Source organism: Ochotona curzoniae, unplaced genomic scaffold, assembly GCF_017591425.1.
Source record: "Ochotona curzoniae isolate NIBS_2020 unplaced genomic scaffold, NIBS_Ocur_1.0 contig_2404, whole genome shotgun sequence".
Lineage (NCBI taxonomy): Eukaryota > Metazoa > Chordata > Mammalia > Lagomorpha > Ochotonidae > Ochotona > Ochotona curzoniae.
In genome coordinates, this window is record NW_024465451.1 from 3,921,671 (window position 1) to 3,948,953 (window position 27,283).

Genomic DNA, 27,283 nt, shown 5'->3' on the forward strand with positions numbered 1-27,283 from the left:
TGCACATCTAAACCACCAGGAAAAACATCATACTCAAGTTAGTATATTATATGCCTCCATGCCAGCTATGTGTCCTGCTCTGTGTCCTGTGCACACTGTATCTATCTGCCCACCTCACTCAAGAACAAGAATTTCAGTTATAAAATACTGAGTCACTGTGCTAGAGGCACGGGCTAATCTCAGTTTCGCTGTGTTACATTTATTAAGTACTATAGTTAGTCCCCTTTCTACAGGGTATGCGTCCCATAACTACAACTTCCTCCTAACTCTCAAACATGTCAGTCTTTGCACAACAAGGAGGGGGCTGCTCTTTAGCAACTTTTAGTCTAGAATTTAGCAACCAGCCCAATGAAATGTACTGAACTGGTATCTGAAGGCGCTTCCAAAAGTTTGCGAGGCATTAGTAAAATGCAGCAGGTTAAGATGTTGCCTGTGGTGCCAGCATCCCATGTGAGTGCCAGTTGGAGATCTGGCTGTTCCTCTTCCAACCCAGCTTCCTGCCATTCCACCTGGAAGGCACTGGACAGCCAAATGTGGCCAAGTGCCTGGGCCTCTGCTACCCCCATGGTAGACCAGGATGCAGTTCCCACCTCCTGGCTTCACCATGGTCCAGCCTCAGCCGTTGTGGCCATTTGGGGAGTGAACTGGAGGATGCAAATTTTTGTTTTCTGTCTCTCCCACTGTCTGTCATTCTGCCTTTCAAACATATAAACAAATGTTTAATAAAACAGAATTTCGGAATACACACATAAACAGGGATCATCATAAAGTTCATGGAACATGCATGTCATACATAAAAATACAATGCAGAGACTGTTGTATGCCAAACTCGGCTTATTGTTAAATCACATTTTATAGGAATACCAAGTGCCCTTGTGTTTCTCTTTTGCATGAACTGAGTCTGGGTTTCCCTAGGAGGCACCTTAATGTTTCTTTTTTTTTCCTTCTGTGAGGAAACTGAGACCTGAAATTATTTACACTCTCATCAAATAATCCTACGGCCAGTTAGTGATAGGGCTGGTCACCCTGGGGCACCAGTGGTAAGAGCTGCCCCAGACCTCCTCTGGGTGTATCAGAGAAAGGAGTGCCAGGTGGCTTTGCAGAGGGCCTGTGCCGAGGCAGTGGGGGCCCTCTCCTCTCAGGCTCCCCTCACTCCTCAGCCTCATGTGCTGCCTCCGTCCAGGAAGTCACACAAGGATTCTTCCTGCCTCTGAGCTTGAGCTGGTCTTGCAAGCAGGTGGCATATGAGAAGAGGTGCACCAGGATAGAGGAAACCTTGGGTAGGTGTATTTTCACACACACACACACACACACACACACACACACACACACACACACACACACAGAATATTATCCACTGATTCACTCCCCAGATGCCTGTAATAGCTAGGATTGGGCCAGGCAGAAGCTAGGAGTCAGGAACTCTGTCCAGGTCTCCCACAAGGTGGCAGGTGCCCAAATACTTCCACTGTTTTTCCAGATGCCATACAGCAGGGAGCTCCACTGAAAGCACAGTAGCTGGGGCTCAAGTTGGCAATCAGATACAGATGCCAGTTTTGCAAATGGTGGCTTAACCTGATACGCCACCAGCTCTGAGGTTATAACTTGGCATCCCTTGCAATATTCTTTAAAATTTTTTTAGCACTTCATTGAAATTCAGGCCAATCACAGCCAGGACGAAACATCCTGAAGGGGTTGGTGTGTAGTGGGACCCTGCCATGGTCGTGATTCATTCCTGCCTCCAGTGTTGCCGAGCCCAGGCAATGACCCGAGCACTCACCCACCTCCAAAGTGGCCAGTAGGCAGCTTACCCAGTTTTCTTTCAAGCCAGACAATAATATCTATTATGGAAGTTCACATTCAATTTTGCCCATTTCATTACATTCCCTGGGTTATTTTGTGCTCATTAGAGATGATTTAGGGTTTTTCCATTTTAAGGAACTGTTGTCAGCATTTTAGAGAGTGTTAGAATCACCTGTAGGTATTATTATCCTATCATGAGGAACAGTTAGACACAGGCTGGCAGGATGGGAAGAAGAGGGGGAAAGTGGGGGAAAGAGGAGGAGCAGAGAGGGAAGCAGGGAAGGAAAGGCCCAAGGCTCCCTATACAGCTTTAGATGAGAGGCACTGGAGGAGGAGAAAGGCTGCCTGGGCCCTACGGAAAGCTAGCTGCTCTGGTGAGCAGATGGTGTGTGGTTAGTCTGGCTGCTATGAGTAAGCAAAGTAAGGCCTCAGGCTCTGTGGTCCTTCCCATAAATCCTGGTGATTCACTTACCTGAATACCGGATCTTGAAGCCCTTACGGTTGTAGGCATGGTCTGATGACCAACGCAGGTACACAGAATTGCTTGAGCTGGTGACAACCAGGGGAGCTGAGTAATTCCCACTGAGGGCCTTCAGCAGAGGACTCTGTCCGGAGGGACCTGTGGGTGAGGACAGGGAGATGGACTTAAAGACCACCAAGCTCTCCAGGAGACCCTCAAATACAGACTGGGGTTCAGATAACAACTTGTGAGAGTCAGGAGCCTTCCTTGTACCCAGCCCCTCTTGGTACCCACAGGCACTGTTCCAGGAACCCTGTTTCTCCCTTGAACCTCCAGCTACCTACGGAGTTGGCAGGTGAGATGAAGTCTATTTGTTATTTTGGGCCTTACCCAAGAACAAGCAGATGCTCAATGAAAGGGCTGGTTTTCAAACCAGAGACATTGTCCACCTCGGGCCCCCTACCTCTCTTGTGCATGCTAAAAAAAATCAGCTCAGAACCCACCATATTGGGGGGAAAACACCCTGCTTATTGAATAAATAAACAGCAAAGAAGCTGAAGGAAAATGTCATAGCTCAGGGTCCAAAGGAGCTCCCCAGTATTCCTTCTAAGGGCTCTTTGAAAGAAGCCTGCTACTTCCTTTTGCCTGCATCAAGTGCTGGGGATTGTATCCTTGGAGACTGGTCCACAGGGAAACAGAATGTAAAATTGGATGATCAGTAACATGCGATTATCACTTTGAAAAAGGCCCTGAGAAGAGGCGCTAATAGTGCTGGGGCAACTCTTGGAAGTTGGAAAAAACCCTTGGACCAGCTTAATCAAAGTAGAGCCCTTGAAACTGCAGTGACAAAGCATGAAGAAAGGCGTCCACTGAAGAAGGGGTCTGCTGGGAGAAGTCTGCGATGTCTTCTGGACACCCATTAGCTGACCATGCCTGGAGAACAGTCTACTTCCTAAAGCAATCGAGAACGCACTGACGAGACACAAGCATCAGGATCCTTGAAGCCTGTGCAATGGTCCTCATGCCTGATGGGAGATGTGATACCAGGCTCCCAGGGTCCACGGGGTTGAGGAGATTCTCCATGATGTAGGCCAGGTTGAAGCATGGAAGAGGTAGAAACAAGGCTGGGTGTGATACTAGCATGGATAGAAAGGTGGGAGTGTCACTTGGGAGAGGCCAGGATGACCTGTAGGGTCTGTGGAGATGGCTCATAGAATCTCATACTCCTAAGGACAAGAGAGGTAGTCAACTAAAGAAACTAGCTAAAAAAAAAAAAAAAAAAAAAAGGACGATGATGATGATGATGATGCAAAATAGACATGAAGGAGAAGCCCCACTCCAACTACAGGAAGAGGCAATTCCTCCAGTCCTCTTCACAGTTACCTGGAGAGGGCTTTTGGATGCAGGGTGAGAACTGACACTAGCATCCAAGGACACAGAGCACTGTCCTGGCTGTCCGAGAGGAGGAGAGGTGAGGGATGGTTGGCAGTTAATGGAGTCCTGGCTCAGGTCCATCTCACAACACAAACTTAACCAAGTAGTAACCTCAACTGCAGGTGCTGTGTCAGATGCAGTGTGTTTATCAGAGTAGAACAGCATAGTCTGAGTGACATGGAATGTGCCCACGGATCAGGCGATGCATTCTTTCGGATATGTATCAGAAAGGTGGGCAAGAAGCCGTTTGTGGCCATGTGAGTAAAAGAGTTTGTCCCAGAACTCTGTTAATTCTTGTGTTCCCAGCCATGATATCATTGGAAGGAATATGGACATGCTGGACACTCACAGAACAGAGCATATTGGCTCATGTATGTGAATGAGACTTGATGAGTCAGAAGGAACAGTTAGTGCAGAGACAGCTTTGCAAGACTCATGTGTTTCAGAGGGTCGGAGACAGATCTTACGATGCTGGCAGCGGGATGTTTAGGGTTGAGTGGTCTGGGGCATGTTGACCCATTGCCTCTAGATTAGACAATTATTGTACTTTTGCTTCCTGCTACCACAGAAGTCCTAGTGTTTATGTTTTGGAGGCACCGGGGCAATTCACTTATTGGTTCACCTTCCAGGATGTGAGCTTTGAACAGGAGCTACTCTGTTCTGTAGCAGGTTCAAGCTGTCTTTTTGCTTGGGCCATACAACCTGTCAGGTCCTCTGTTTTTGAGTTTCTGTGGTAGAGTCAGACACCCCAGGGGGCCTCTGGCCAACACCAAGAGGAAAACTGCAGCACTGAGGGAGTCTGGAGCAAGCCTGGCCCGTTTGCAGCAGAGCACTTGGCAGCCCGTGGTTGACCTACCGTCAAAGATCTCAAACTCATCGTACTGCTTCTCGCTGAGGAAGTACTCCACGGTGATGGAGATGTTATATTCAGGCTCCACTCTAACCAGCCACGAGCAGGTCTGGAACTGAGGGTAACTTCCAGGGTAGCTCTGACTCAGGATCACACCGGTGGAGTCTGTCAGAAGCTCATTCGTTGGGCAATGCACTTGGAGAAGGAAAAAGAGAAAAATGCCAGGTATGTGGGGGTTCAGAGGGGACAAGAGCAAGCACATCTGATTCTCCCTGGTGCAAAAGAGGACCCTGGGGAGATGGGCAGTTGAGTGCATTCCCACAGGACCCCAAGTCCATCACTTCATTGCTCCATGACATAAAGTGACCTCAGGTCCTGGGTGAGTGCTGCAGAATTGCTGGAGCTCACACCTGGCAAGCTGGTTGCAATCACTTTCTGGAGCTCAGGTGTGCACACTATCACCTGACTCGGCAGTCAGTGTAGAAGTCACACAGAGGAAACTATAATGCATGCTCAAACTCAAAGGTTTAATCTGTGAGTTGAGTTTGATCTTGTAGGGCAGGTGGACACACAGGGATTTTGATCAATACACCTGAACTCATGGCCCATCTCTGCCCACTTACTATCTGTGTATCTCAACCACATAATTTTGTCCTTGGGATGGCTTCTCCACCTACAATACCTGCCATCATTTTGCACGATAGTACATGTGAGGTATGTAACATAGTCCTCCAATGTATTACAGAACTGATGATGACCACTTAGATACAAAGAGACTTAGCAGCTGGATATGGCCTAGTTAACACATAAAGTAACAAAAGGCAATAGTGTCACCCTCAGGAAGCCCACCAGGGTGGGTTTAGATAGGGGGAGCTGGAGGAGCAGGATTGGGTCTATTCACACCCTAAAACGGAGCAAAGATGCCAGTGTTCAGGGTCTTCGCACCCCATTGACTGGGAAGGACTCTATGCTACAGCGGCACAGGAATGCATTAGAACAGCATGCATGAAACCCACTTCAGGATGATTGCCTACAGCTGCTTGGGCTGCAGACCCATAAGTGCAGCTCCAAGGATCAAGTCAACTTCTTCAGTAGCTTGACAAAGGCATGCCTTCTGCAAGCACTCAGATCACTGCGATGGACAAATTGCTATTTTGCTGCCAATGTGCCTTTGGAAGGCTTCCTATGTGACTCTGTTCAGGGATTCTGGAATAAGGGGGTGTCTGGGAGCACAAAGTCACAGACTTATCCCTGGATTGTAAACTCAACAAGTGCATTCTGGGAGCAGGCCTTGCCACTGGCCTCCCCTAATCCCACCTGTTTCCTTTCACCCTCACCATCCCAGGAGCAGGGTTGGCTACCCTGTAAGCAATTCATCCAAAGTCTCAGGTGGTTTTGACAGGAATCCACTGCTTTTCGCAGTAGAGCTTCCTGCTTGGTTTGAAAGGGGAAAAGGAAAACGAATGGCTTCCACGAGGAAATTGCCTAGCTGTGCACACACTTCTGATTCCACCAACCACAAGACCTACACTGAGAGGTGTGGGCATATTTAGGATTCCTTAAATGGGGTCTGCTCCCCAGGTCATTCCTTTTCTACTCAAGGGTGTCCCCACCAAGTACAGGCAAGCTCTCTCAAAGATTGCTTTGTAACTTTTCCTTTATATGTGGAATTTTATCAGATTAAAGCATTCATGTTTTTGAGTTCTTTTTCTTCTATGCTCAAGATTATAGGACTTTGGAAGGTTTACTACTATTCTTGTATGACACTATCTTGCCCTTTATTATTTTTTAAAATTTGAGAAACAGAGAGATAGAGGGGCAGACAGATATAGATTCCAGCACTGGTTCACTGCCCAAGTGTCCCAAGTGGTTGGGGTCAAGCTAGACCAAAGCTTGAGTGGAGTAACCCAGCTATCACCACTGCTGTTGGCTGGAAGCTGGAGTCAAGAGCTGCAGCCAGGCATTGGACCCAGGCATTCTGATGTGCAATACAGACACCTTCAGTGCCAGGCCAAAGATCTAGTCCTGTGATCTCTGGGGAGGGAGTTCTCCTGGGAACATTCTCTACATCGTTTAGAGATTTTGGACAGAATGAACTTTCTGTATCTTTTCAGACCCATCATTCACATCATCTTGGTTTTCAAATTTATTGGCACAGATTTGTGCACAATACTCCTGTGGTTTACCAAAGCTATTTTATTTCAACGATCACATCCCGTGTTTTACTTCTTGTTTTGAATTTTCCTACTTTTGTCTTTCATGTTAATCAGCTTATCCAATGGTTTGACTCATTGGCTGCTTTTTGTTTCAAGTAGATGTTTTTTAACTTATGAATAGGGTAGTTTTTCTGTTTCATAACTTGATCATTTCTTTTAAAAAATTAATTATTGTTCAAGCCTGACTTAGTTATTGTGAAAGAGTTATATGGAGGGAGACAGAACTAGAGAGAGATCTTCCATCTGCTGGTCCACTCCTCAGATGACTATAACAACCAAGGCTGGGCCAAGCTGAAGCCAGGAGAGGAGAGAAACAGAGAGAAACAGAGATGCATCTTTCACCCACCAGTTCACTCCCCCAACAGCTAGTATTGAGTCAGGCCAAAACCAAGAGTCTAGAACTCCAGGTAGGTCTCTCGTGTGTGTGACAGGGGTCCAAGTACTTGAGCCATCTTTTGCTGCCTTCCAGTATGTATATTAGAGGAAAGCTGGGTCCTAAGTAGAGACCCACACATTCTTGTAATGGATTGTGAGTGTTGTAGGCAACAAGTAGCTGTGCAAAAAATATATGCCCTCAAATAATTTCTGAGATCTATGTACAATTAAAATGCACCAATACTAAATGCATAATTCAATGAATTTTTTGAAAATGTATATGTGAGGAAGCTTTAACAAATTTACAGAGAAAGTGAAATTAAGAGATATGCATTGGTGTGGGTGTTAGGATGCCTGTGTCCCGCTCTGGCTGCCGATTCCAGCTTTCTGAGTTGTGCACTCTGGGAGACAGTGGTGATAGCTCCAGTAACTGACCCCTGCCACCTGTGTGAGACACCTACTGAATTCTCAGCTTCAGCCATGCCCAATCATGGCTGTTACAGGACTTTGGGAAGTGAAGCAGCTGGTAGGGATTGCTCTTTCTCTGTCCATCAATCTCTCTCTCATATAAATAAACATTATGTTTATTTTCTTGGAAAAGTTGAAATCCATGCATTTTTTCATTTTTTTATAATATGCATATTCCATGAACTTTTGATACCCATCAAACTTGTTCTTTACACAATTAAGTTCTTTATACCACCACAGGTTCTTTCACATTCCTTTGCAGCTAGTATTATTTGCTCCTACTCTAGAAAGCAAGAGGAATTACTTCTAGAAATACAGATTAGTTTGCCTGTATCAGAACTTGGCATCCCTGGGCTAATACATGTCTTTAGTGTTTGGCTTCTTTTGCTAAACACACAAGTTGGTGAGATTGAACCCATAGTATTCTGTATCTCACTGTTTCATTTATTCCTATTGCTTGAGATTATCCCAGTGTATCATCATAGCTTCTTTACTCATTCTCTCATTGATGGACATTCGGGTTGTTTCTGTTTGTGGTTTATCATGGAAATCATACACAAATCTTGTTGTGGGTACAGATTTTCATTTTTCTTGGTGAAAAAGGACATGTAGATTGTTCCTTTAAAGGAAACTGAGAATGTCACTTGTTGCACATCTTGGTCAACAGTTAGCATTTCCATTCTTTACTTCTTAGCCATTCTAGTGAGTGGGTAGTTACAGTTCATTTTGATGTTAATTCACATTTCCCTGATGGCTGAAGCTGAACACTTTTTCATGTATTTATTGATTACGTCTTTTTGTAAAGTGTGTGCTCTAGCTTGTCGTCCATATTTTTACCTGATTGCCTTGTTACTGAACTAGGAACAGTCTTTAATAGGTACTGTGGAAGCTTTTCTTATTCTGTGGTTTGCTTTTACTTTTTCCACATTTTGTTTGTTAGTTTTTCCTTCATGCATTTTGAAGATCTTTAATTAACCGCATATACATTTACATGTCCCTTTAAACTGAATGAATACTTTCATTATTAATATGATATCTTTTGCTAATGATCTTGTTAGTAATATTAAGTTATTTATGTTAGTCATATTCATGGAATATATTTTTCTCCTTTTATTCAGAATCTATACAGTATTTTTATTTGAAATACATCTTTCATATAAAAGAAATATTTACTATTTCAAGCTTTTAAATGCTGATGTGTTTTTTTAGTGCAGTAAAAGCTTGTGGATGTAAATGTGTTACACGCATTTTTTTAAAGATTTATTTATTTACTTATTTGAAAGGCAGAGTTACAGAGGTGGAGTGTGAGAAATCTTTCATTTACTGGTTCACTCCCACATGGCTGCCAGAGCCAGGGCCGAGCCAGCCAAAGCCAGTAGCCTTACACTCAGTCTGGGTTGCTGAGATGAGTAGCAGGGACCTGGGACCCGGGGCCATGATCTGATGCCTTCCAGGCACATTAGTAGGCAGCTGGATGGGTGGCAGAGGTGAGACTCAGGATCTCTGATATGGGATGTGGATTTTCTAAGTCTTTCATTCCAGACACGAGTGACACTTTTCTAGCTACTATCTTATTCTTTGTGTTTTGCAATTGCATTTCACTCAAATTTCCATGTTGCCTTAGCAAGAAGCCTACTTCTAGGACCTAATGCTTATCACAGGAAACTAAGCCTTCGCTGGGTAGGGTGTTAGCTGGGTCAGCCAGGAATGGAGTCAGCCTAACAGTAGAGGATGCTGAAGAGCCTGTGTGTGACAGGGCTTGCCATGGGCAGCAGGTGTGACAGGGCTTGCCATGGGCAACAGGTGAACGCCTTAATGCTGCTGAGATGGAAATACTGTCCAGATTCAACTTCATGCCTACCAAAATCCTAACTGCGTTGTTTTCAGATATTGGAAATCTGATTGCAAAATTCATAAGCAAATTCAAAAGATTCAGAATAACCTAAATCGTATTGAAAAAGAACAAAGTTTGAGGATTCTCGTCGTTTTAATAAATGGCACCAGGGCAACTGGATTTCCATATGTGAAAGAAGGAAGTTGGGTCCTTACCTTGCGCTATGTATGAAAGAAACTCAAAATGGATCAAAGGTCTAAATGTAGCAGCTGAGTCTATAAAAGCTTACAAGTATCCATAGTTATAAATCTTTTAAACATTAGATTAAGCAGCAGTTTCTTAGCTATGACATCAAAAGTACAAATGACCAAAGAGGGACAGGAAATAAACTGGACATAATCAAAATAAAAATTTTTGTGCTTCAAAGAATATTATCAAGAAAATGAAAAGATAATTTATAACCCATGAAACGAAGGGAATCCCTGAGCCCATAGAACTGTATCATTAAATAAATAAACAAATAAACAAACAAACAAATGTTAAAAACCAAAAGAAAAAGGAAGGAAGTATTTTAAAATCTCTTGTCCTATGAGAGCAGTGTCTAGGATCTGAATTCCTGCAACTCAATAATGAAATGACAGATAATCTAATTTTAAAATGAGCATCCATCATCTCAACTATGTATCATTTTATGATGACAAAGTTTGAAATCCTACATTCTAGATATATGCCATCATACAGTTATTATTTTTCATGAAATATACATCAAATGGGTAAAGGATTGGAGAGACATTTTGTCAAAGAAGATATACAGTAAGTACATGACAAGGTGTTCATAACCACTAGCCATCAGGCACATGCACATCAAAACTGCAGCGAGACACCGCTTGCCATGCAGCAGGAAGGTTACAACTTAAAAGGCAGATAATGGTGCCAGTGAGGAAGTGGAGAGGTCAGATCCCTCCAAAACTGCTGGTGGCTAGAGTCTAGCTGCTCTGGAAAATAGCCTGGCAGTTTCTCAAAAGACTACCTAGAGTTACCATCTGACCCAGCAGTTCCACTCCTGGTTACATATCTAACAGAAATGAAACATGTGTCCAATTATAAACAAGTGCAGAATAAGTTCATAGCAGTTTCGTTGTAGTCAAAAAGAGGAATAGCCCAAATGTTCACCTATGATGAATGAACAAAGTCTGCTATCTCCATGTGATAGAATATTATTTGACAACAAAAAGGAAGGTAGCATGCTACCATATGGATGAACCTTGGAAATATGACACTAACTAAAAAAACTGCAGTCACAGAAGACCAGATATCGTACAATTCCAGTGATGTGACATGGCTAGAATGCGCAAGACCATACAGACGGAACATAGCTGGGTGGCTGTGTTGGACTAAGGGGGTTGGAAAGATATGAGGAGTGTCTGCTTTTGGGGTGGGGGTGTTTATTTGGGAGTGACGGAAGGGTCTAAAATTGTGGTGATGAGTTCACGACAGCAAATACGCCAAAAGCTACTGAACCGTGTACTGGACATGGGTGAATTGCACAGCACGTGAGTTATAACCCAACAGTAAAGCTTGCAAAGAAAGACCATAATGGGCATATCAGAGAGAGGCAGGAACGGCACTGAGTCCCAGAGGAAACTATGAGACTGAGGCTGGGGAGAAAGCCAAGACGGGGCCATGTAGGTACAGGAACAGCAGCAGGGGTGAGAAGCTGTGGCTGGAGCAGTCCAGAGCATTCTGGAACTGCAGTCCATCTACATTGGGACTTGGTTGTCAGGCAGGAGTATAAAATAAAATAAACAAAAATCAACAGCGAGATTCTGCATACACTGGGGGGTGGGGTAGGGCCAGTGCTGCAGCTTGTGGTTCCTTTGTGAATGTTTTCTTTGTGAATGTTCTTATTATAAATTCTCCCTGTCCATGCTCTCTGATTGCAGGAGAACAGGCTGAGCTCTGCACCCACAGACTACCAAACATTCGTGCTCCGAGCAACAATGTTAGAAACAGAAGTACTTGTTATGATACTAATGATCACCAATGCAGAGCAGCCAACCTGAGCAGGGAGAGTTCTAAAGTGCTTCCTATAGTTATATGGTCACCTCTGTAGTTCACCCCAGCCTCCCAGGACCACGAGGTAGGTGTCCTGCCCCAGGCCAGATGCCTCAGGAGTCAAAGGTGTCTGCTGGGGAACCAAAGTCGAGAGAATTCACCTGCTGCGGAGGTAATGGCCCAGAACGAGGGCAGCTGTGGTCATCTGGCTGCCTCAAGCACTCAAGACCTGGAGCACACTCACACTCCTGAAGGGCAGGACAGGAGCAGAAGCCCACCCCTCCCTGAAGCCCTCCCAGCAATGCTGAGGATGTACTTCCAGGGAAAGCCCCGATGAGTACCAAGGAGGGCAGAATTATACCTGCCACTTCTCCACATCTCTCATCAGGGCATGGGCCTTCTAGAGAGCACGTGCTCACGCCTCACGCCACATTCACCCCGTGGCCTTATATTGTGGGCAGTGACCGAGAACCGGGACAAGGAAGAGGAGCGTGGGGGCTGATGAAGACGGAGCTCAGGGTGATTACCTTCACAGAGTGGGGGTGGACCTTCAAACTGCAGGTACGTGCCAAGTTTGCAGGTCAGGATTTCATTCCCCACCAAGGTGAAGCCAGGGAGGCACCTGTAGCGAACGATGTCACCTGTGAAGAGAGACAGACAAGGACTTTCTCTGGAGAAGTCTGGGAGGGATTGCGGGGTGCCCGTTGCTTCCTGGAGCCCACGTCTAGGTCAGGACATCACCAACAGGGCTTGAGGGGCTCAGCTCCAGTCACAAGGCAGGTGCTGTTACAGGACATGCTGTGTTAGGACATGGTCATCTATGGATTCCCTTCTCAAAAACATGCTACCCAGATTCCCAGGCTCTCCTAGCTCCTCTTCCCAGCTACAAGGAAGAGTGATAATCCTTTGTAGTCTGGGACTCTCAGTCTTTGGGCACAGGTCTACTTTTTCAGTCCACAGACAGGAGGGAGAGGTGAGCCCCTCTGGCCAGCCCTCACTGCTGCCTGGCTCACTCTGTGCCCTCCCCGGGGTTCTCGCTGGCTTGCAGGTGGTACCTATGTTGAACTCTTCATTCTCTGTGACGACTTCGGCGTTGGGGAGGATGGTGGGAGGAGGGCATTTGGTGAGTGGATAAGCTGAAAGGGAATGAAGACAGAGAAGTCACTTGGTGAGCAGCTATTCATCTGTCCTTCATTTGTTCAGTTCTTTACTTTGTTATTCCTCATTCATTCACACTGTTTGTATTAGGGACAATGCATTGGCACACAGGGAAAGCTGAGCCAAGTATGAATTTTTTTTTACTTACATTCTTTTGGAAAGAAAATTTTTAATCTATTTGAGGAGAGGAGAGAGAGAAAGAGAGAGAGAAAGAAAGATGAACAGAGATCACACCTGTTGGTGTATTCCCCAAATACTCGCAATGGCATGATGGGGCTGGGCCAGAGCCACAGGCTGGGAGCTCCATCCAGGTCTCCCACACAGGTGGGAGGGACCCAGTCATTTGAGCCATCCCTGCTGCCTTCCAGGAACTGCATCAGAAGGAAACTGTCCAGTCAGGACTTCACCCTGGAAGCTGCATGTGGGCAGGTGTCGTTCAGAAGGGAGACTATTCCTTCTAAACAGGAACCGAGTGGCACAGTCTGGCTTCTCCCAGACCCTGTATTTCCGTGATCCTGTATGGGTTTCTTGAGCATGCCCTGAAGTTAGCTTGTCTCCCTTTGGCCTTCTGTTTGCTTCCTGAATTAGGACTCACTCCTAAGAGTGCAGTGTGCTGTTACTGAGTCAGGATTCAGGGTGTGCTTATAATCTGGGTTTCATTTCCTACATACGATTTCGAAATTCATGCAGTGTTCCCATAACAAACATTTTTCATGAGCACCTATTTATTTAACAATTTAATGATTTCATTTATTTGAGAATCAGAGAGACACAGGCAGGTAGACAGATATAGCGAGATCTCCTTCCATCTCTAGGTTCGTGCCTCAAATGCTCTCAGTGACGTGGGATGGGCCAGGCCAAAGCTAGGGGACCCAGAACTCAAGTCTCAATTACTTGAGCTACCAACTGCTGCCTCCCAGGGTGACCAGGAGCAAGGAGCAGGAAGTGAGAGCAGACAGAACTGGAACCCAGTCGCTTTGAGGTGGGATATGGGTGGCCATGCAGTGCCCTGATCGGGAGACCAGATGCCCAGCTCCTGAGCTTCCTGAAGATTCTCTCTCTGATGGAATTCCAAGATATTTGTACCAAAAAGAATTTACATTTTAATTTCATTTTTCATGAACTCCTTGAAGTCCCCTTGTTATCTTCAAAATTCTCCTAATCCCTGCTGTGTTTTTAAAACAGTACTTGTTTTTTCTTTTTAAATTACAAATGCAACACACTGTCATTAAATAAAAACTGAGCTCTTAGGAAGAAAATTAAACTCATCCGTTATCCTCTCAGAGATAACCACTGTTAACCTTTTACTGTAAGTTTGTGGAGAACTTACTCTGCATATAAAAATATTTTTCTCTCACAATTTGCATCATAATGTCACATACTTTGCATTGCTTTTTGCATATTTATTACTATATTGCAGAAATTTCTTTCATGCTAATGATATTTCTTCTAAAATGTGACTGGAAGAACTTTATAGGATTTAATAATCTACATTTTCTAGAATTTATTTCACAGATACTCTGTTATTAAACATTTAGGTTTCTAATGTTTTGGAATTTAAATAAGTATGTCATGAATTCCTACACATGCATTGTTCATGATTTTCGAAAATTTCTTTTTCAGATTAGGAATGATTAGCACAGCGAGTGACCTTTCCAAAACTCGGGCGTCTCCTACTGAGTCCCAGGAATGCAGTCTCGGCTGAATGCTAACCAGGACCCCTTTCTGCTTTACGTGGGAAGAAATGACCATGTGTTGTCACTCTGTCTCACTTAAGTTCCAGTAGAGAGAGGCAGCCCAGTCGTAGTTAGCTGAACCTAACAGCCTTTGTTTTGTTAACAGGGACTTGGAATTTATCCCATTTGCATTTCTCATAGGAGGAGTTTATTTTACTACTTGATTTTATTTAGTGCTTCCCGTACCTTTGTTCTTAAACAGTCCTTTTGCCTTTCTGTGCTTCATGTCAGGGTTATGTTTCACACGCTTTTCCCTTTAGCGATCCGTGGCATTACACTCTACTTGAAACTCATCAGTACCTGCAGTGCATTCTTGCCACACTTACTTCTCTGAACTAAAGCCAGCCAGCAGACAGTAACTACTGATTCTACCTGCATGAACATTTAGGACAGTCTTTGATGCCTCTCCCATTCATCAACTTGTTACCTTAAACCTATATCTTTTTAAAATATTGTAAGAGTTTTTATTGCATTTCCATTCTGAAGTTGGGCTTGCGAGTGTCAGTGTTTCCCCGTTTCTGTCTTTTCATGTGAATGTCTTCGCCTGAGTCACTGGCTCATTCGTGCCTCACTGGCTGAATACATCCTTGAAAGGACAGGTCAGATAGAGACTCTCATTTTAGGCGCTTGAACTGCGAATGACTGCTTCTTGCCCTGTACTTTTCTTTCTCCTCTGAAGAAGTGTCTTTCTCCTCCATAGAAGTGTCTCCTCCATGTTCTTGTAATTTAATGCTCCGAGACAACTTCCTCAGCCTGCTTTCTCCCCATCCTTGGTCTGAAAACATCTCCCAGACTGGTTTTCTTGTTCCTCAGCAGTCAGCTTTTCTTTCCTCTCAGAAACTTCCCAGCGCATGCCGTGGGTTCTTCATCATGGCTTCCCACTTTTGTGTTGGCTCTTGATTCGCTGGATCTCCTATTTTCCACTTCCAAATCTCTGCCCTTTTCCTCTTGGTGCCACCTGCTGTGTGTCTTCCACATCGCTCAGCAGTTTTCCTACAGTATTGGTTCTGCTCTTTGCTGATTTTTGTGCGGATTCAAATTGTGTGGCTGAGTTTCTTTCCAACCTTATTTTTTTTATTATGTCGCTCTCCTTGTCAGTAAAACTTGTAAAATGACCACAGAGGCAGAGGGAAAAGTTGCAGTATGGAAAAGTTTGTGGAAAACTAAGATTAAAAGATACATTTATTTTGGTGCAAAGGCTTTGAAATCCATGCAAACAAGGAATTTGCACAGTTACTGGAGAATGAATGTTATGGCAAAAAACCTGCGTGGATTTTAAAAATGTCTTGCACCAAAATAAAATCCTTTTACTTCTGCTGTGCATAAAGTTCCTTAAGCACTGTAAAAAAATATTTTTCCCCCATGAATCATTTCAAGGTAAATTTGCCAATACATTGCTTCCTAACCCCCCACCACCTTAGCATATATTTCCTACAAATAAGCACAGTCTTCCGCCTCACCAGGAAGCACCTTTCAAAACCAGGAAACACACAGCTCCATTACTGCCATGCAGTCCTCCAACTGCTGCCAACACGCTTCCCCACTTGCCCGATAGAGCTGATGCAGCCATTGATAACAAAACTGGGCCAGCGTTCCAGCTTACGTGCATCTCGCTCTGGTTTCCTGCACGCTGGGACAGTTCCAGCATCTTTCCTGAACTTTCTTGAGTGTCACATGTGTGGGGAACATGTACAAGGGAGTCACAGACACCTCTCCGTGGAGGGCTGTGTGACGGCTCCTGTGATGAGACAGGCTGTGCAGTGTTGCCTGGACTGTGGTGGAAACGATGCTGATTCTGCTCCCTCAGATGGGGCAGGTGCACTCTGCTGAGGGCGGGCCTAATTTGCATCATATGATGAAGGCAGCATCTTCCAGGCTGCACTGCTGGGAAGTTACTCCTAACTACAGCATGAGGACGTACTTAGAAACGGTGCAAATGGCCTCAGAAAACTTTATTCATTTATTGCCTCACTTACTTGTACCTGTTTGGACATTCACAGGGCCCTGTTTAATCTGCCAGATGATCAGATGATCATTTGTTGTGGTCATACTGGACTTGACATTCACAGGACCCCTACATGGTTCATCGTTATCCCAGTGTTCGTGTTCTTTTGACTCCTGTCATTCCTTGGGAATTTTCCTACTTGATTTTTTTTAAACAATATTTTCATTTTTTGGAAAAAAAAAAGATAATTTATTTTGAAACAGTTGCAGAGAGGGAGGGAGAGACTGAGAGAGACTCCCCACCTACTGGTTTACTTTGAGATGGCTGCAATGACCAGGGCTGGACCAGGTCGAAGCCAGAAGCTAAAAGTTTCATCTGGGCCTCCCATGCAGGAGGCAGGAGCCGAAGGACTTGGGTCATTCTCTATTGCTTTTCCCAGGCTATTAGCAGGGAGCTGGATCAGAAGTGGATCAGCTGGGACTCAAAATGTCATGGCAGGCGGCGACTTAACATACTATGCCACAACCCTTGCCTCTGTTCTCCCCCCGCTTTTTTTTTTTTTTAACAAGACGATGCTACTGGCTAGTCTTATACTTTTTCTCTGCCCAAGCCCTGGGATCAGCCACTCCATCAAGGGGCCCTGGTCCAATTTTGTGGAAAATACAACCCAGATTCTGGTCTAGATGGAAGTCACTACTTTGAAGTCCACTCACTGGGAACAGCTAAGGTATGCTGGGATGTATGCACACACACACGTGATCACACACATATTGTCCACACAGAGAAAATCATGTGTCTATAGCATGAGCCCAGGTCAAATCTAGTGGGTCTAGTGGGACTGGTACACTTGAAACGCTGCCCACCCCTGCTTGTCATCTGAGCTCTGACAGCAGAAACCAGCCCTTTGTGGTCTTTGCCACATTAACTTAGTTTCCCACTTGATCCTGTGGAATCGTGGAATCGAGTTCCCACGTCCACCCCCACGTGGAAGGTGGTCCCCCTCTTTATCCGATTGTACTGCCATTCCCCTCCCAGGCTAATTTGCATTCTGAGGAGGCTCCAGTGTCTTATGAAGAGGTCTGTTCCCTTTGCTTAGGACTCTACATTCCCACACAAGGCTTCTCCCTGGACACATAGCTTCTCATTCTTCATGGGCACCGATTCGCAGGCCAGGCAGCCCCTTGGCATGGACCCTCTGCTCCCTCCTGGCACCCTGGCCTGGGCCACAGCGGTTCTTGACCTCCCTCACCCTGACTTGACTTTGTCCCAAGTAATGGCAGTTGGGACGGCCATGTCCAGGCAGGGAAAGGGAGAGCTTAGCTCCACTGCACCTCCCTTCCCGTCACTGCCTGCTCTTTTATCATCCGGCTTTTAATTCTGAATCCGTGTTATCCACACTCAGATGCTGGAAGCACATGCCTTCTAAAGTTCACTTCTGGTCTGAAATCATATGTGGGTTTTCAAGAATGTTTCTTCGGTAGTTCAGGTCCTGTTTTCCCATTAAAAAAAAAAAGTCACAGGATTTTTCAGAGGTTTTCTTCAGGTACTTTCCCCTTCTGCTTAGTGATCTTTACAGGAAAAGCAAGTAACTTGGGCTGACGTTTGCCTGTAGGCAGATAAACACTCTTTTCTCCCACCCTCTCCCACCCTTGGTTTTCTTCAAGTTGTGGTCCTTTGTTTTCCTGGAGCTCTTGCCTCAAATACCATTGCTTAGGTTTTGCACTGTTATTCCATGCCAGGCGAGTTCTCCACCTTGACATTCACGTCTTAGCCTTCCATCTGTTTCCTTCATGGGCCTTATTATAAACGACAAAGATTTTACTGTGCACTTTCTTATCTTTCATCTCTCTGTGCTTGCATGGGGCGCAGGCATCTTACAAATGCACCAACCAGATCGATACAAAGGAAACCATCCAACAAAGCCCCGTGCTGGCAAAGATGTGGAATACCGGGAGCTCTTCCCAGTTGCTGGAAAGAGTATCAATGTCACACCGGCTTTGTCAGACAGACTTGACACTTCCTGGTGAAGCAGTGCACGAATATGCTCAACCTTAACGATTCTACCCAGAGAACCGGGCTCAAGAAAGACTGCTGTGCTCACAAGAAGGGATAGGTAACACCTTCCCCGCTGCTTGAAGGGTAATAACGAACAGGCTCCTTAACAGCCAAGCAGATGCACTGCACTGTTCTCATGCATGGAGTCTCACGGAACCTCGACAAATGAACCAGGGATGGTGATGGGTATCAGCACGAGTTTCAAAAAAGGAGAGACAAAATCAGGTCACAGAAGAACATTTCTAGAACGATTCCGTTTCTATAATAGAAACAACATGACACATGATGAGACACACACGTGGCACAGAATCAGAAACGCAAGTAATGAGATCATGGTTAGCTCTGGGCGAGGGAAGGAGAGTGGGTGGAGGAAGGCCCCCGGTGTTGTGCCCGCTCACACGCACGTGACATGCACTTTTCGTGTGAACGACGCACTCTGTGACGAGGCTTGGACTGGATTTCTCCTGCCTCCTGCCCTCTCAGTCCCCAGCACGGTTCCTTTCTCTCCAGAGCCTGCTGACTTGGACACAGTATAGCAGCTCCTCTCTCATCCCAGGCCTTTGTCTGTTCCTCCAGTGACAGGAGTGCTGGACTATGGTCTGAGCAGCTTAGGGGCTGTTATAAAACTTCTGCAGACCAGCTGACTGATGGACAACTGGGCATACTTCTCACAGTTCTGGGGCTGTGAAGTCCAAGAGCAACGTGTCGGCCAATCCAGCGCCTGCTGCTGGTCCATGACAGTTGTCTGTTCATACTGAACAAGTTGCCTTGGTTCTGTGTTACAGGAGGTCTGATCCCATTCTCCACCTCCCCAGGCCCTGCCTCCTAACACCACCATTTAGTGGTTAGCATGCCAATTTGTGACATGTACCTTCAGGCCATGGCAAAGGCCTTGCATCTCACTGGACAGGCAGAAGGGGACAGTGCCAAGGATACGTCCTGGGGCAGGTTTCTCTCATGGAGAGAACTGGGACTTCGGAGAACTGGGACAAGGATGGCTCGGGGGCTGTGTGAAACCCCCTTGATCTGGTCCTGAGGGCTCAGGCGTAGGAACAGCAACAAGAGAAACAACCCAGTACTAAGGTTATATCACACTGTCAGTCTGTCAATTGAATGCTATTCATAATGATGATGGCTACTAAAAGCTGCCATTTATGTGGTGCTTTTTATGCCCTGTGCCTGGAGGTGAGCATTGTTTTATTTAACTGAGATACTGGGGTGGGCGTTTGGTCTAGTGGAGAAGATGCTGTTTGGATCTTCTGCATCCATATTGGAGTGCTTGGATTCAAGTCTCAGCTCTGCTCCCGACTCCAGCTTCCTGCTAATGTGCACCTTGGGAGGCGGCAGGTGAGGCACAGGTGCAAGGGTTCCTGCCACTCATGTAAGGACCTGGATGGAGTTCATGGTTCCTGGCCACGCTTGGGCCACTGTGGGCATTTTAGGTGGGAACCAGTGGGTGAGAGCATGGTCTCTGCTTGTCTCTTTCTGCTTCCTAAATGCTTAAAAATCATAAATATGCAGGCAACAACATTGAGACTCAGAAAGGTGAAATGAAGGACTTGAAAGGCAAGAGCTTTGAAGTAGCAGAGTCAAGGTTTGAACCCAGGCCCGTGACTTAGCGTCCACTCGATCCCGCTGTGGGACAGGTACAGGAAATCTGAGCTGCGTTAGTAGAGTTACAGGTGCCCAGCAGCAGGGGCATGGAAAATGGAGCTGAGTCTCAGCTCCTGCTTGTGCTTGCCCTGGGCTATAGTCTCCAGGACTGGAGAACACAACCACTTGTTGCTCTAGCGCTGTCTTTTCCACAGACCTAGCACTGAACATACTCAAGTTGCCACAAATGCATGTACAAAGCATTGACACTGCATGGTCACACCAGGGTGGCTACTCCAGCACCAAAAGGGTGCAGTGCTCACCCCAATTCTGCCTGCACCATTACGTCCACTTTCCAGAACCGTCCTGTTTCTTCCTCTATAACGAGAATGATTATGCCCATCTCACTAACTCACAGCACTTGTAGCAGTAGAAGCCTCCAAGCCTCTCATCCCACAGGGGTCTCAAGGGGAGGGTCACCAAGGCCACTGGTGCCTAGGCCAAGGTGGGGGCTGGAATATGCTCCAGCTCCACTGACGTCCACTTCAAATACACAGAATGCTCTGTCCATAGCAAACATAAACACTGCAGAGAACTTTCTAGAGTGTTGGGTATAACAACAAATATGCAGCTCTAGAACTTTGGACTCTTAGAAGCAAATGGGCTTGCAACAAAGACAAACCTACCCTGAGTTGCTCATGCTTTTCCTGCTTGAAATATCATATTTTCACTTGTGAAAAACAAAACCAAATGAAACAAAACAAAAACAACACAACAGAATAAAAACCACCAACCCCCAAGCCAAAAGCCCACTCCCTGGGAGGTCAGCGGAGGCTCTGGAGTCCTTCAGAGGGAGGCAGCCCTCTAGAAGGTGCTCAGGGACACACTGGGCCACAAGGGGAGTGGACAGCACAGCCCATGAGTCGACGTGAATAGGTGGACGTGGGGAGGCCTGGCCTTGGCACCAAGGACCAGCTTCAGGTGCCCCTTGACCCAGTGGCATGCAGAAGAGGGGAGCTGGACAGGGGCTTGCACTGGCGGAGCCCTGTCCTGGGAGTTCTCACACAGATCAGCACTTTGTCTTCTTGTAACTCTGGAATTATACGGAGCCCCTCAGAGTCTCTGAAGCTCACCCCAAGCCCTACCATCTGTGGGTGCTGGGGCCAGGAGTCCAGCCCAGCTTTGGCTTGAGGCTCAGGCCCTTCCCATAAGACTAGGTGCCCGTACTGACCTGAGAAGGCAATGGCAAAGATCCCGCCCGTGGCCGCTTCATGGCGAAACTTCAGCAGGACCTGGTTGGATGAGCTGTGCATAATTTTCTTGGCCAGGCTCCTGGTGAAGATGCCGAGCTGTGGCACTGTCTGCTGTGGCCCATCCCTGCAAGGAGGAAAGGAGGTGCTGGCTTGTCAGCAGTCCCTGTGCTGCTCGCCTCTGGTCTCTATGCCATCAGTGCCCTTGCGATGCACTTGACTCCCACACTCTATCTCCTCAATGGGCTCCTGGGACAGGGCCATGGAAGCACTACGAGTGCTTGTGGTCTAGGTTGTGGGATGAGTGCAGGCCCCTCCTGCTTTCCATGTCAGTCCTACTTCCTCACACCTGAAGTGAAGACAAATCTACGTGACCATTCTGAGCAAAAGATCTCAGCCAGTTCCTTCCAGCAGCTTCAGCCCATTGTTTGGTCAAACTAGAAATCAACCCAAGGTGGTCTGATGTCAGTTACCCATACCAGGGAATTCTGAAGGGGGAATCCCCTGAGTATTCCCTAGGGGTAGTCACCTCGACACAAAAACATTTAAAAGTTACGCCTACATCCAAAGGTCCAGTAGTTTGAAAAAAAGAAATTCAGAAGTAGCACTTCTCAACCAACACTTCACATGACGTCACATGACGTCTGGCTATCTGACTCAGTTATGTAATCACTAGCCATACATGGCTACTTACATTTGAACAGATTCAAATTAAATGAAACTCATCAGCTCATCAGTCACTCTAGAGCCAAGCGCTCAGTTGCCACCTGTGGCTTGTGGCTGCCATACTGGGCAGCACAGACAATGCACACGTATTAACAGAAGTTCTGGTGGTCAGTGTTGGCTCTGCATATGACCAATGGGACTTAATCCAAGTTCCAGCAAAACTTGCTCCTTATTCTGAGTAGCTTGTCTCAGGTACATACAGAAGGCTGAAAACACCGAGAGAAGTACCCATGTCCATTCCTTTACATGTCTACTGGTGCTTTCACCGGCCCCCGAGCAGGTGGCCCAGCCAGGAGCCACTCCTCTCCTTTCTCTCCCTGTGAGTGGTCACAGCTTGGTTCTGCAATGTTCATTTGAAACTCAGGCGCTGCTTCCCTTGGAAACTGTTCCACTCTGGCTAGCATGAACCAACAGATGGGCAGCCCAGATTCCAGCCTGAGAAATGCTCCTCTCTCAGGGGCTGTCCATGTGGCACCTGGCCTTACCAGACGGTGATGAAGTCCCCAGAGGGCTCTGTCTGCAGCAGGCTGAGGTTGAGACGGACGCCATGACCAATGGGCACGGTGATGAGCCAGACACAGTCCTGAGAGCTGGAGTATGGTTGTGGGTACCCCGGGGAGTACACGGTGCCGTTGAAGGCAGTGACGTTCCCGCCACAAGGCACTGCGGACACAGAGGGTGGCATGCGCTGAGTGCCTAGAGCTCAGAAAATCCCAGCTCCCAGCACAGACCATCCTTCCAGGCACAGGGAGGCAGGTGGAGAGTGGGGACTCCATCTGGTAGGTACCCCAATGTACCTGCTCCTCCCTCCTTCTGCTCCCTCTTTCTGCACTGTGGAAGAGACCTGTTGATTGGTCAAGCTTTCCTCTCTCCCTTCCAGGGTGGTGACAAACAGATGTCAGGGCCAAGATGGTAATAATCCTAAGAATGTTTGAAAAGGAAAATGTCTCTTTGATTTGCTTTCTCTAGAGTGAATCTGACTTAGAGCTGAGGGATTTTGTGGCTAGTTTAAAAGCCAAGGGCCAATGAGCTCAAAGCCATCTATTGACCAGATGACTGCCGACAAGTAGTTCAGTCTTTTTCTCTCTGAGTCTTTTAGCACCTGCAAAGTAGAGCCAAGAGTATTCTTCATAGGACTGTGGTGGCCATAAGGTGAGGGATGTACACAGAATGCCCAGCCCTGCACCTACTTCCAGAGATGGCCTCTGATGCCCAGGTATGGCCAGGTCTTCTTACCTTTCCATTCCTTCAAGGCAACACCCACTTTTGGGCTCACTCAGATGGAGTCTTAGGTAGGGGGACAAAGAGGGCTCAGTCACCAGGAGGAAGGATGACCAGTGGCACTGGGGCAAGAAAACTCCTTAGCTCCTTGGTCAGAAGTGAAATTGCTTTGGCTGATGAGGGATCAAGCATGTACAACAGAGGGCGAAGCTGACCATCACTGAGCAGTGTCATGGGACCCCTGGAGTGTGAGAGTAGAGAAGAGTTACTGGGAATGCTCACCTCTAGACCCAGCCCCGAGGGCCAATGAGGGCTCAGTGGGCCAGGTGGGAGATAAGGTGGGCTGTCAGGTAAGGAAGGAACAACATGTGTTAAGAATTAGGGGCAAGGCAGCATTTCTGCTTAGCTGGACGCAGAGGCTGTGAGCAGATGAGAGGTGTGTAGGAACCAGGGCCTGTGGGGCATGAGGTGCTCCCTCAAGGGTCTGGACTTTACCCTGAGGTGTAAAGTTGCCTTAGTTGGGCTCTGAGCACCAGCAAGGAATCCACATCAGAAGTTTTGAAGGTTTTGACATGGACTGCAGCCAGTGATAGCCAGCACTCATTGACAGTGGGCTAAGGGGTTGATTAGAGCTCGTTGAGCTGGGTAGGAACAGGAATTGGGCTTGTGGCTAAAAACACCTAGACTAATTGGACTCATCTGCACCCAATATCCTGGCTAAATTAGGACGTGGGGGGAAGAGTATATAAGGAGAGTTAGGGAGCAATAAAGTGAAACTTCACAGAGACTTCTACCATCACTGGTCTCCTGTTGGTGCTTCATCCCTAAGCCCTCTCCCTGTCCACATTACTGGCTCTGCTGGTCGGAGCAATCATGGTCCCTGTGTACTGCTTAGATGGGACAATGGATATAGTAACGTTGCTTCTAGTTTGTGTATTATCAGGAGTTCCAGGAGAGGAGAGGCCTAGCAGTGATGGAATGTGAGTAGAGAAGCCAGGGAAAGGTGAATGTCTGCAGCTTTGTAAGAGTGTCCAGGTTATTCGTTGAGTGTCTCTTAGGATAACTTGTATTATTGGGGAAGCTGGGACATAGGTCTTCAACTTAATGGATAAACTTAAGGATAATGACCATTTGTTCCCCTTTTGGATTATGTTTGGTTGGATTATGATCGGTTAGATTGCCATATGGACTTGTGATTTGCTATTTCTAGTACGCGCTATTATCACCAAGCTTGGTTAATAAAGACTCCTTAATAAACCTTAGACATGTCCGGTGTGATCTTGCTTGCACCCCACAACAGTTTCTCTCCCTGTATTGAGAAGCAAGCACTAAGGAGCCTGAGACTGGGTTGGCTCAACGAGGGGTGGAGTTAGCCCATTGAAGAGGCCAGCAGAGGAAAGCCAGGCCATTGGTGGCCTCAGCTAAGGTAGAAGCAGTGGAGAGAAAGAAGCAGAAACCTTTGAAAGACATTTAGGACTCAGGGACAGCAGTGAGGAATGTGGGAGTGAGCAAAAAGGTGGGCACCCACACTAAGGGGTAGCCCACCAGTCGGAGTCGTCATTGTTTCCTGGAGACGAGATGAGAAGTTCCATTCTGAGCATGTTCAGACGCAGAACACGGCAAGGCTAGGTTGTGGATGTCGCTGAAGTAAGCAAAAGCGCTGAGTGAACACTGGATACACAGGGAACTTTGAAAAGTTCACAGAAAATGGAACTGAAGGGTACGTTAATTTCGGTGGAAAGACCTTGGAAAGACCAGTTTTCTCACATGTATTTCCTACAAATGTTTAGAAGCTACTTGCTAAAAAACTGGTTGCTTCAGTCTGTTTTCCACAAAACACGTTTTCCTTGTGCATGCCCCTCGTGGAGGTATGAATGTCAGCCAAGGGACTGCAGCGTTTGGGGGACATGGAGGTAGATGAGACAAAGAAGGGACAAAGTCCCCAAAACAGCATTTCAGTGGCAAAGGAGGAGATGATTGAAAAAGGCAGTAGATGGAAAAATAACTTTGGAATCTGTGGAACTAGAGAGGAGAGGAGTGGGCTGAGAGCAAACTGCCCCAGCTGCATCATGCGCCAGGAATGAGAAGGCAGTGAGTGAAGCTGGGCGCAGGGCACGACACCAAGCACTGACCCAGGACGGATCCTCTGCATAAGCACAGGATGGTTCTAGAAGTCTGGGACTCTGCTGGGGGTATGGGAGGGGCTAAACAGTATCAGAAATGACAGTACTGCACCCAGCACCTGCTCAGCCAGGGATGTACCCACAGTCTCGTTCTCTTGGAGTTACTGCTGAGCCTGAGCCATGGCCACACATCCCTGGTGAAGTCCTCTAGATCACATGAACTGATCTAGGAGTCCCACTTTAGTAAGGAAGCAGCGGGAACGCAGGGATCTCAGGATTCCAGAAAGGAGACCCAGTGACCTGATTCCAGAGCTGAATATTCTTTCTGGGGGTACCAACCCTGTCTTTCCCCCACTTTCAAGACAGATTTTAGCCTCTTCTCTGAGCAACTGCTGGGCCTCGGGGCTGAGGTGTGCAGATGGGAGCAGGGGCAGCACACAGCCATTTGCCATCTTCCTTCAAGGTCCTGGGTATGGAAGAGGATTCGAGAAAAGTTCAACAACAGCTCCTGGGAATACACCAGCTCTCTCCAAATATACGTGGGATAGAATGCCACAGGTTGACAGAGATCCACTCGCTGACACTGACCCATCGGCTGACAGTGACCCACAGGCTGACAGTGACCCATCGGCTGACAGTGACCCACCGGCTGACAGTGACCCACCAGCTGACAGTGACCCATCGGCTGGCAGTGACCCATCGGCTGACACTGACCCACCGGCTGACACTGACCCACCGGCTGACACTGACCCATCGGCTGACAGTGACCCACCGGCTGACAGTGACCCATCGGCTGACAGTGACCCACCAGCTGACACTGACCCATCGGCTGACAGTGACCCACCAGCTGACAGTGCTCAGGGAAGCAAGGTGTTAGACACAGGCTGTGTTTTCTTCTCCCCTGGGGAAGGGGCCATGGCTCCCTTGACTTCTCCACCCCTCCGTACACCACTGGCCTCCCTCACACTCATGTGCACCTTCCCTTTCGATGGGGATCATTCAGCTTGTCCGGTTGGATCTTTTCAAGGCCTGTCTAGGTGGGCTGTGGCTCACATCTCCTTTACGTGTCCCCTGTGCTGGTCCAGCACTCTGTCCCCAGGAATCTCTCCTTAGCCAAACCAGGTCACGTTCACATGAAAACGGGATGGACTAGAGATCCCAGGCAGTAGGTGCTTCTCTGAACAAGTGGCTTCTCTGGACCAGTCTCTGACCATCCAGGGAGGGATAGCAAGGACGAGGGAGGGCCATACCTTCACACCTGGGCAGAGGGTGGTCCCAGTTCCGGTTGGTGCCATGTTCACACGTGAGGACAGGGTGGCCCATCAGTTGATATCCCGGGAGGCACTCGAAGGTCACCGACTGCCCAACGTTGTAGCCAGCTCCCCTCACGATGCCATTGGCAAAGGGCTCTGGGTCTGGGCATTCCTGAAGCTCATAGGCTGAAAAGTATAGAAGAAAAAGTGGCTTTATTTTCTTCCATCCAAAAGGCAGGAGCTGCAGAGGCAGAATAGAATGGGTCCCTGCACCCCTGTGGGTGACTCACACTGAATTCCTGGCTCCGGGCTTCAGCCTGGCCCAGACTCAGCCGTCGGGGGTGAATCAAGAAGGAATCAGTGGATGGGAGATCTCTTTTTGTCTCTGCACCCTGGGACTCAGCCTGACCTAGCGCTTCCCAATACCCAGAGCTGTGAGAAACACGCTGTTGGTCTTTGTCAGCCGCCCAGCCCAGGGGAAGTGACTGAGGGGTCAGGTGAGTAAGCAGGGGCGATGACAGCTGCATGCATGTCCGGCAAAAGGCAGGGTCTGGTGTGAGGAGTGGGGTGCTGGGATAGGCTCATGCCCTGGCTGTGATTATGTCATTGCTACTGGCCTATCAGGTAGCGCCAAGTGGACCCTCAGGGAGAAGTGATTGGTGGAGAATGGTATAAAAGCAGCCGGTAAAAGCTAAGGAGGGGGACGACGAGGAGAAAGATGGAGAGAA

The 27,283-nt window shown here is 47.2% G+C and overlaps 1 protein-coding gene across 1 annotated transcript in view; it reads right to left on the reverse strand.

Moving 5' to 3' along the window:
- Positions 1-27,283, reverse strand: part of CSMD2 (CUB and Sushi multiple domains 2) — a 580,178-nt gene that overhangs the window by 61,796 nt on the left and 491,099 nt on the right. The window contains exons 42-48 of the mRNA XM_040974400.1: positions 26,553-26,741; positions 22,444-22,621; positions 21,214-21,359; positions 12,551-12,631; positions 12,023-12,136; positions 4,554-4,742; positions 2,276-2,422 (exon numbers count right to left, since the gene is read on the reverse strand). Of these exons, the coding sequence (XP_040830334.1) occupies positions 2,276-2,422; positions 4,554-4,742; positions 12,023-12,136; positions 12,551-12,631; positions 21,214-21,359; positions 22,444-22,621; positions 26,553-26,741 (1,044 nt within the window). The remainder of the gene's footprint in view (positions 1-2,275; positions 2,423-4,553; positions 4,743-12,022; positions 12,137-12,550; positions 12,632-21,213; positions 21,360-22,443; positions 22,622-26,552; positions 26,742-27,283) is intronic.